The sequence below is a fragment of the Nicotiana attenuata genome, chromosome 1 (assembly GCF_001879085.1).
Source record: "Nicotiana attenuata strain UT chromosome 1, NIATTr2, whole genome shotgun sequence".
Taxonomy (NCBI): Eukaryota; Viridiplantae; Streptophyta; class Magnoliopsida; order Solanales; family Solanaceae; genus Nicotiana; species Nicotiana attenuata.
The window spans coordinates 59243672-59254461 of record NC_031989.1 but is presented as its reverse complement, the minus strand read 5'-3'; the positions used below and the strand labels follow the sequence as shown (position 1 = coordinate 59254461).

At 36.9% G+C, this 10790-nt stretch overlaps 1 protein-coding gene across 1 annotated transcript; it reads left to right on the top strand.

The window, feature by feature from the left end:
• LOC109227382 (BI1-like protein) lies at window positions 6097–9390 on the top strand. Its single transcript, XM_019392530.1, has 4 exons — window positions 6097–6449; window positions 6569–6682; window positions 8694–8851; window positions 8944–9390. Exons 1-4 carry the CDS (start codon window positions 6200–6202, stop codon window positions 9148–9150), a joined length of 729 nt encoding a protein of 242 aa, XP_019248075.1. The 5' UTR covers window positions 6097–6199; the 3' UTR covers window positions 9151–9390.

Here is a 10790-nt window from a genome sequence, read left to right as displayed (position 1 = left end):
ATTTAATACAGATTCTCTAATATTTTTAATATTAAAGTCTCATTAAGTACTGTATCTGTACTCCTTTGTATTGTCAGGTTCATTCTCTTTAATTTTTGGACTTAAATAGGCCTTTCGAATAGCTGCTCGTGCCTCTTTTCATGCCTCTGCTCGTACCTGTTGCAACTCGTGCCTCTTTACTAATCATAATTCCTTGATCGATCCACGTGTCATGATACGTCATCTTTATATGTAAACTCAATTTATCCCAATACAAATACTTTTGCATATTACTCAATCCTATATATCTGGAAAAATTTTGCTGACTATATGTTAAAGGATATAATTAAAAACATGCTCAGGACTTAACAATTTAAACTTTTAGTGTCGAAGTGTCACCACCACCCATTCTAATATAACAAATTTATATAAGAGGATGGAACAGAACTGGAGAGGCTTTCCTCTTTCTTTTCCCTATAAGCTCCCTTCATAGATGCGAAGTTTTCCGACCACTTTTGGGCACAATCATCCTTTCACGTTCATCATCTTTTCCTAATTTATAGGCCTAACGTGAACAATATGTGAAAAAAGGTAAAAGCAAACATTAGAGGAACATTGATATATAAATTCTAGCTCTCTTCTTTGTTATGTCGAGGAAGAGGCAAAATCCGAAAATAAAGAAGATCAAGAACATCAAATTTTAACGTGAAAAACCCTTCAAATCAAAGGTGAAAATCACGGGATCACAAAGATCCAAAAATCTCCACTATAATATTAAGAGGGTTACAAAAGTTCTCCAAATTGGCTACACAACAAGTGCCAAACACGGAACAACAATAGCAACAAGAGCAACAACAAATCAATTGAAGAAAGAAGAGAATCACAAAAATAAAGTTGTTGTTCGAGACTCGAAATCAGATGCTACGAGCATCCGAATCCGATCTCCACCATTCAAATCCAAGACCAAGATGTTATGAACATTCAATCAAATATTCAGCCTGATCTAATGGTTAACGAATCAGAAAACGTGATTTGAAGTTGGCTGGTCGGAATAAAAATCTATAGCAAAACAAATACTTTTCTTCTCTCTTCTCTCTTGATGAAAGCTCTCTTAAAAACCACTCTTATGTGCTTAAGCCTTTCAAAGACTTGTATCAATGAGCATAGAACAATTCTCCAAGGTTGTCCTATTTATAGATCATGAGTGGTGCTTTCTCTTAAAGCCAAAACCCACTCAAAATAGGAATAAACACCGAATCCAATTCCGAATAGGAATGGAAACCAAAAGAGAATAGGATTAGGCCATTGAGCCTTTGGATGGACAACATGGGCATGTGCCCAACAAACTGCCCCTCCAACCAAGGAGCCAAATGTGTCTTCAAGTAGAGGAACTATTGACAGGCTTCATGCCTGCCAATTTTCTCCAAAACGCATGCTTATCTGCAAGCTTAATGACGAAGTCCTCAAGGTGCTCCATATAAATCTCCTCGTCTAAATCACCATGAAGAAAAGCAGTCTTGACATCCATCTGCTCAAGCTCTAAATCTAGACTTGCAGCTAACCCTAGAACCACACGAATAGAAGACATCTTCACAACAGGGGAGATAATTTCATCAAAGTCAACTCCCTTCTTCTGGCCAAAATCTTTAACAACTAACCTCGCCTTGTATCTAGGCGCAGAGGTATGATTATCTTGCTTTATTCTGAATATCCATTTGTTAGATAAAGCTCTCTTACCTTTCGGCAATTTCACTAACTCATATGTGCCATTCTCATGGAGTGATTTCATCTCATCTTCCATCGCTTCGATCCACTGATCTTTGTGAGTATCTTGCATGGCTTTATCATAATTCTCAGGTTCTCCCATGTCAGTCAAAAGTACATACTCATTAGGAGGATAGCGCATGGATTTTTGCTTCTCCCTTGTAGATCTTCTAAGAGAGGTTTCAGGAGCATTCTAAGTAGTTACCTGTGCAGGAATTGGTTGCTGATCAACCACAACTTCATCAACTGGAGCATCCATAATATCTACACCATGATGATCATTTTGATCTTGATCACTATCTCCATCATTGTCTTGGGTTCCTTCATGTGCAATAGGTGCCTTAGCAATTGAAACTGGATCAGTATCAACTAAGCTCTCATTACTCTGAGAATCTATCTTCTCAGCTTTGTCAATATCTTCAATAGTTTGGTCTTCAAAGGATATTGCATCACAACTTCTAATGCGTTTATTGTCAACTGGATCATAAAAACGATACCCAAACTCATCTTGACCATAACCGATAAAGATGCACTACTTAGTTTTGACATCCAATTTCGATCTCTCATCTTTAGGAACATGCACACTAGCTTTACACCCAAAAACTCTCAGGTGATCATAAGAAACATCTTTGGCAAACTAAACTCTGTCTGGGACATCACCATCCAAAGCAACAGCAGGAGACAAATTAATAACATATGCAACAATGTTAAGTGCTTCCGCTCAAAATGTATTTGGAAGTTTAGCTTCTCAAAGCAAGCATCTAACTCTCTCAACTAGAGTTCTATTCGTCCTTATGCCAAACCATTTAATTGAGGCGTCTTGGGCGGAGTTTTCTGAAGACGAATTCCTTGTTCCTTGCAATAGTTATCAAAGGGACCACAATATTCACCACCATTGTCAGTGTGAATCCATTTTAATTTCTTCCCCGTCTGTCTCTCAGTTAAGGCTTGAAATTCCTTAAACACGCCAAGTGCTTGATCTTTAGATTTCAAAGGATACACCCAGAGCTTACGTGAATGATCATCAATTAAGGTCACAAAGTAAAGTGCACCACCTTTTGACTTTACTTTAAAAGGACCACACGAATCAGAGTGTACTAGCTCCAATAAATTGGGCTTTCTTGAGGGAGGATGGCTATGAAAGGAAACCCTTTTCTGTTTGCCAGCTAAACAATGGATACACCTTTTTAGCTTTGCTTGTTTCACTCCACAAAGCAAACTTTTCTTAGCCAAACACGTAATCCCCCTCTCGCTCATATGACTCAATCTTCTGTGCCACAATTTTGATAAAGTATCACTTTCCACCAGATTTATTGACTCATTAAGAATAGAGCCCTGTGTCACATATAAATGACAAGACTTGACTCCTCGAGCCACTACTAACGAGCCCTTAGTGGGCTTCCATTGGCCATTAAAGAGGGCATTATGGTAACCTTCATCGTCTAATCTTCCTACGGAGATCAAATTGGAAGGAAAGTCTGGAGCATGATTGACATCTTGAAGAACTAACGTTGAACCATTATTATTTTTCAAACAAACTGTGCCAATACCAAACACCTTAACTTCACTGGCATTGCCCATCTTTAACACTCCAGAATCAACGGGAGTATAAGATGAGAAAAAATCTTTTCTTGGTGTGACATGTAAGGTAGCTCCAGAATCTACTATCCAGCTCATCTCAAGGGATACCAAATTGATGACGTTTTCATAATAAGCAAAAAGAAGGTCATCTCGAACAATAACAGCAACATTGTTCTCATTATTTTCAACTTTCTTTCCTTCTCTAATGTCTCGCAACAACTTGCGGCAAAATCTTTTGATATGTCCTTTCTTGCCACAGTGGTTGCATGTAATATTATGGTATTTGGACCTTGACTTACTTCTACTTTTACCTCTATTCCTTGAGCCTCTTGTTCTATCTCTCCCTCGGTCTTCTATAACCAAAATATCTGCTTGTGAGGACGAACCTTGAGATTTTCTCCTTACTTCCTCGTTCAATACACCACTTTTGGCATATTCCATGGTCACCTTACCTCCAGGAGCTGAATTTGTCAAAGAAATACGAAGAGTTTCCCAAGAGCCTAGTAAAGTATTAAGAAGCCAAAGTCCTTGTATCTCATCATCAAAATTAACTCCCATTCCAGACAGTTGATCAAGGACGCCCTGAAAATCATTTATGTGATCAAGGATAGGGTTGCCTTCCTTGTATTTAAAGGTCATCAATTGCTTTAGCAGGAACAACTTGTTGTTCCCAGTTTTTGAAGCATAAAGAATCTCTAGCTTTTCCCACAATGATCTCGCATGTGTCTCATTCACAATATGGTTGCGAACATTAGCTTCAACTAATTATCGTATATATCCACATACTTGTTGGTGCTCGAAATTCCAATCTTCATCAGATATACTCTCGGGTTTATGAGCTGCAAAAATGGGTAGATGCATCTTCTTCACGAACAACAAATCTTTCATCTTGCTTCTCCAAACATTATAATTTCTCCCATTTAAACACACCATCTTGCTCATATTCGCCTCCATTCCGTAACAAACCGGATAAATGACCAAGGCTCTGACACAACTGTTGTGTCGAGGAAGAGGCTAAACCCGAAAATAAAGAAGATAAAGAGCACCAAATTTTAACGTAGAAAACCCTTCAAATCGAAGGTAAAAACCACGGGATCACAAAAGATCCAAAAAAGCTCCACCATAACAATAAAAGGGTTACAAAAGTTCTCCAAATTGGCTACACAATAAGTGCCAAATACGGAGCAACAATAGCAACAACTAATCAATTGAAGAAAGAAGAGAATCACAAAAATGAAGTTGCTGTTCGAGGCTCGAAATCAGATGCTACGGGCCTTCGAATCCGATCTCCACCGTTCAAATCCAAGACGAAGATGTTACGAACGTTCAGTGAAAATTTTAGCCTGATCCAATGGCTAACAAATCAGAAAACGTGATTTGAAGTTGGCTGGTTGGAATAAAAATCTACAGCAAAACAAATACTTTTCTTCTCTCTTCTCTCTTAATGAAAGCTCTCTCAAAAACCACTCTTATGTGCTTAAGTCTTTCAAAGACTTGTATCAATGAGCATAGAACAATTCTCCAAGGTTGTCCTATTTATAGATCATGAGTGGTGCTTTCTCTTAAAGCCAAAACCCACTCAAATAGGAATAAACACCGAATCCAATTCCGAATAGTAATGGAAACCAAAAGAAAATAGGATTAGGCCATTGGGCCTTTGGCTGGACAACATGGGCAGGTGTCCAATATTCTTGAATGATGCAACGTAGTGTGGCACTATTTGAACTTTGATGCACAAGGGCTAAAGTTCTTAAGCTAACGTTTGGCCATAGATCCCAAATTTGTTTTGAAAAATCTGATTTGGGTGAAGTTCGGTTTGAAGATGAAAATGTGTTTGGACATACGTTTTCAAAACATATTTTCCAACTTTATTTTGGAAAAACATGTATATAATTCCCAAGTTTTGGGATTTTGGCCCAAAATCAGCTCAATAGCTGATTTTGAGATTTGGGATTTGACCAAAATATGGGCAAAATTTATGGCCAAACATGAGTTTTGAAAATAAATCCCAAATTTTCAAAGGTTCCCTAACTTTTGAAAATAAAATTGACATATTTGGAAACTACATACAAAATATTTTAAGTCATAATAATTTATAATTCAAATTATTTTAAAATGTTTGAGAAAAATATGGTTAAAGAATAACCTTCTGAACTTCCTATATAGTAACGCCAGATTAATTAAAATAGATCAGAGGAGTGGATTACAACTTTAATCTCTTCGTCTCCTTTTTATTATATTTTTGGAATAAATGTAGTTTGAGTTTCCTTCCTCTCTATTGGCTCACGAAGGAGAAAATTGACTAAATCCTAACAAAGAAAAGCTTTCGTATTATTAGAGAAGATACCCTTTATATCTTGTCATATTCATCATATTATTATTAGTGTATACTCTTTCCTACTAGTTCAATCCAATAACAAGTTAAATTCTAAGAGTCCCATGTATATTGAAAAAAATAAGTCACCATTAATTGGTTATTCATTGGCTCAAATAAAACCGCGGAAATCTGCTAAGCTTTTGCCTTCAAAAGTAAGCAATCTAGCAAAGATAAGAATAAGTAGGCAATCTTCCCATAGTCCAGAGAAATCTGGAATGTTAAGTCAAAGAAAGATATCCACGTTGGATATGCGATACGCTTTCTCTTAACACGTGTCTACGCACACGCGTGGTCCGACGAATCACGAACTTTCCATTCTACTCCGTCCTATCTTTTTACGCGGGCCGAGCCCAACCCGGCCCACAATTTCCACACAAGTTATAATACCCACTTCTCTCAAATTCTCTCACGCAAAAGTAAACCTACCAAACTTCAAGCCCAACAAAGGCGGTGCAAAAACAGTAGTATCAGTTTATCTGTTGCAGTTATCTGTGAGACATGTGGAACCAGGCATACCGGAAAGATGACGTGGAAGCCGGAACAAGGCCGTTGTATCCGGCGATGCTGGAAGCGCCCGAACTCAGATGGTCTTTTATTCGAAAAGTCTACTCAATCATTACTATACAATTGCTTCTCACCATTGCTGTGGCTTCCGTCGTTGTCACCGTTCATCCGATTTCTCATTTCTTCACAACCACAAGTGCAGGCTTAGGACTTTATATTGTTCTCATCATCACTCCTTTTATCAGTATGTTTGGATGTTTGAATTAATTAATTTATGATTTTTATCGTTCATCTTTTGGGGTTTTATTTATTTTGTCTATTGGGTATGAGTAATTAATGAATTGATTGGTTGTGTTGTTGCAGCGTTGTGCCCGCTGTATTACTATCATCAGAAACATCCGGTGAACTACTTGCTTCTTGGGGTTTTCACAGTTTCTCTTGCTTTTACCATCGGATTAACTTGCGCATTCACCAGCGGTAAGTATTTTCTATTTTTTTTTTGTTTTACTTTTATTTTATTTTTTCTGTTTTCGACATTGCGTGCGTTCTATGTCAAGTGCATTTATAATAGACGTTTACGAGTTTGTATTCTTTGGAATATTCGATGTCTTGTGGCAATGTGTTAATACAAATCTTCGGAATTAAGTATTACGGCTACTACCTAACCATGTGATGTTCGCATTGTGTATTTAAGGGTGTCAAAATCATTTATTAAATGAAGCGACTGTTATGTCTTAGTCATGGGGTATAATGTTTTTGAAAGATGGAATCAAACTACCTTATAGATATTGTTATTTATGCTACCATATATAATTGGTAGTATTATGTATAGTTCTACACACACTTTGGGGCTTCAGAAATGTGCGGTGTATAATAATACTTTCTCTCCACCATTCCTTTTAGTGGGTTGCAGGGAAGAGGAGGGGATGAGTTTATTGATTTTGCAATAGATATAGATATAAGCAGAAATTTTGTCAATTTACAGTTTCTGTTTTCCTGTTTACCATCATATATTTTAACTAGGTGCATAAAGATAGTCTGAGATTCATTACATAATCTTCCTTGGTTTAGATCTTAGTAGTCCACAGATTTATTTGATGAAGAAATATAATGTAATAAGAACTGATGCTATGCGAGTACGTGATGATTGCAATGATAATATTAAACGTCATGCTTAAAGTGGTGCAAAGCAGTTGTCTGTATCATTATTAAAGCCATGCGCTTCACACAAATGTGTGGTTCAAAGTAAGTCGCACAAAGTTATCCCAACGGGAAACAATTGATTCTTTAAATCTCTACTATGAGTAGTTGGCTTAATACCAGCGTTGTTGCTACGTAGCCTGGACTCTCCAAAATATTGCCGCACCCGTGTCGGATCCTCCAAAAATGCACTACTTTTCGAAGATCCGACACACATCCGGCGACATTTTTGAAAAGTCCGCTAGCCTGTCATCCACCGCCCCAACTGTGATGGCCCCCTTTAGCTAAGTTCTTTCACAAGTGACCCTGCGTAACGGCAACTATTGAGTCTGCTGTGGGAATAAGTGCCACAGAATAGGCAGCTGATCTGTTATTTCTATTTCTTTCCATTAGCTCCTCAAGCTTCCTATCTTCCGAGCAACATAGCGTTGTTGAACTTTGAATGTTGAACCTATTATTTTAATTGAAATTTGATAATTATAGTGCTAAATTATTCCATAATGCTTTTCACCTTAAAGAGGCATGTGCGTCACTTCTGGATTTTGCTTCAAGCTTCATGAACCTTTTAGCTTCTTTGTTCTTTTTGCCATATTAAATCATCAAAATATTCTGAAAGATAATATTTTTGTAGTTAGATTTTCCTTCTTGGAGAATCTTTGATGATTTCTTTTTTACTCGAAGTTCGTTTTATTTTAAGTTGGAACAGAAAAAATATGTAATGGATCTACTGACATCTAAAAAAAATCGAGACAATTGACATTATTCTTATGTACATTCACTTTGATTGTACATATGAAAAATAGTTATACGTCAATTGGTTCGAAATAATCAACCAGGGTATCGATTTTTTGTTGCAATAATGTTGGTCAATGAGACGAATCAGCCGGTCCTCATGTGATAATTCACATCCTAAAATGATTTCACTTATTGTATACTTGGTTATGCAATTCCTCTGTTCAAGCTTTTAGAAGATTTCCTTTATGAACATTTGTATCGTCTGCTGGTGCTTTTCTATGTGTCATTCTGTATCTCTGTAACACGTGATAATTCACATGTCCTAAAATGATTCCACTTATTGTATGCTTGGTTATGCAAATCCTCTGTTCAAGTTTTATGAATTTATTATAGTCTTCTGGATTTCCTTTATGAACATTTGTATCATCTGCTGGTGCTTTTCTATGTGTCATTCTGTATCTCTGGAAGATTGACGTACTTGCAATAGTGGACTTAAAACTAGAAATTGGCGACATTACTGGCGTACTGACTGTTTCTACTGGTAATTGTTCAGGCAAAGTAATCTTGGAGGCAGTAATATTGACGACAGCAGTGGTGATTAGTCTGACATTATACACCTTCTGGGCGGCTAGGAGAGGCCAAGATTTTAACTTCCTGGGACCTTTCTTGTTCGGGGCTCTCATTGTTCTTATGGTGTTTGCGTTCATCCAGGTTTGTGAAATTTATCATTTCTAACTGTTGCTCCTCCCCACTATCGATGAAGATATGACTGCTGATCGTATTTGTTTTTTTGTCTATGGCAGATCCTTTTCCCTCTGGGTAAGATCTCAGTGATGATCTATGGCTGTCTGGCGTCTATCATATTCTGTGGATACATTGTTTATGATACGGACAATTTAATCAAGCGCTACACGTACGATGAGTATATCTGGGCTGCTATATCCTTGTATCTCGACATCATCAATCTGTTTCTTTCTCTGTTGACCGTCTTCCGGGCTGCTGATAATTAAAGAGAGAACTTGTCGTACTATTCTGAGTCTCTTCTCGTGCACATTGTCCTTTTCTTTTCCTTGTGTTCATTTTTTCCGGTTATGGATAGTCTGCTTCAGTAATCGTTGTATAAATTTTTTTTCTTAAGTGGAAGTGGGATTCTTGAATTGTATATATATCTTGTAAAGATGGCTTCCAAGCAGCGGGCTCCTTTTCTGTGAGTCCGTGTTAATGGCTAAAAAGCAAACGTTTCGACTTCAGTTCCGTGCAGTATTCTACTGGTGATGCAAATGTTTATTTCTGGTAGAGCACGTTGATTGTTGTTGCGAGTCTCGTTCTGATACACTGGCATGCGGGGATAGGTTTTGGCGGGCTAGAACAAGCCAAATCAGTACGGAATTTTAACGTGGCCAAAATGGGCGAGGACTTGATGAGTCATAACCTAATTCGTTTTACATCGTATTATCTTGGTTTATTATTTCATGATTTGTTTAATTACACGGTAGATGAATGCAAGTTTCTGTTATTTATCTTGACTATCGAACATACTATTAGTATGTCTATTTAACGATAGATTATTTGTGGATTAACTTGGCTCGCGCGTGCAATGAGAGTAGTTGTAATGTTATACATGGGTTAATCTGGACCATGCTTAAAATAATTTCCCCAATAATTATAAACCAAAACAATTTATCAGATACAGCAAGTTAGGATATCTTAGGAGCTAATTTGACAACCTTAGCCTCTATGTTGTTCGGCTTTTATATTTGGATATAAAAATAGTTGTGGGCGCATGCTGCAGGGGCTTTTGAATAAATACTTGACTTTGGGGTCACAGTTGAAGCTATATTCATTTTGCAAAAAAAATTTGCAAGTCTACACACTTTACGATTAACTTCAGATTTATGGTTCTGAAGTTAAAAAAGCTAGTCTGAAGTGCAGTGCACTTAGGCCAATTAAGTCTGAAAGTGCAAAAATTGCACTTAAGATGCAATGATGCAATTAATGCCAAATAGTTCTGAAGTGCAACCAACGTTTTCACGCACTTACGGCCAAATAGGCCTGAAGTGCAAATTGCTCAGAAACAGAAATTTGTTGTTTTAACACCTAAATCTACTCCAAATGAGCTCAAATTTGAAACATAGCCTCCAAATATCATCAAGAACAAACTCCAATTGACCACTTGTCAAAACAACATTAAATCTAACGAACCCATTTTGCAATTAAGAAAAAGAAAAAGAAGAAGAAACCCTAAGCAATAGTAAAAAATAAAGCGTCACAGCATCTCACTACTGCATCATAAACAATTTTAAAATATGTGCACGAATACCATATGAAATCACTGTCACAAGAAGAAGAAGAAGAAGAAGAAGAAGAAGAAGAAGAAGAAAGAGGAGAAAAAAGCTTGAAGTTGTTTAAACTTTGGGTATTAGTTAAAAAATATTTTAAAAAGTGAATACAGGTTAAATGGGGGCGACTAAATAGGGCACCTCGTGCAATTACTTATGTAATAATATAAGTAATTTTTTTACGTATAAATAACCTTTCTTTTTGATGTTTAGGTTGCTATTTTTATAGCTTTTAATTAAGATAAAAAGGAAAGAAAGATCGGCTACATAAAGACACAAATTCGGTTAGCCGGTGGAGCAAGCTCAAAATG

What these genes read in the sequence shown, in the direction of transcription:
- LOC109227382 (XM_019392530.1), top strand. Translation starts at nt 6,200, where the DNA reads ATGTGGAACCAGGCATACCGGAAAGATGACGTGGAAGCCGGAACAAGG. An exon ending in CATCATCACTCCTTTTATCA is followed by an intron (nt 6,450 to 6,568) that starts GTATGTTTGGAT and finishes GTGTTGTTGCAG; the next exon opens with CGTTGTGCCCGCTGTATTAC. An exon ending in TGGTGTTTGCGTTCATCCAG is followed by an intron (nt 8,852 to 8,943) that starts GTTTGTGAAATT and finishes TGTCTATGGCAG; the next exon opens with ATCCTTTTCCCTCTGGGTAA.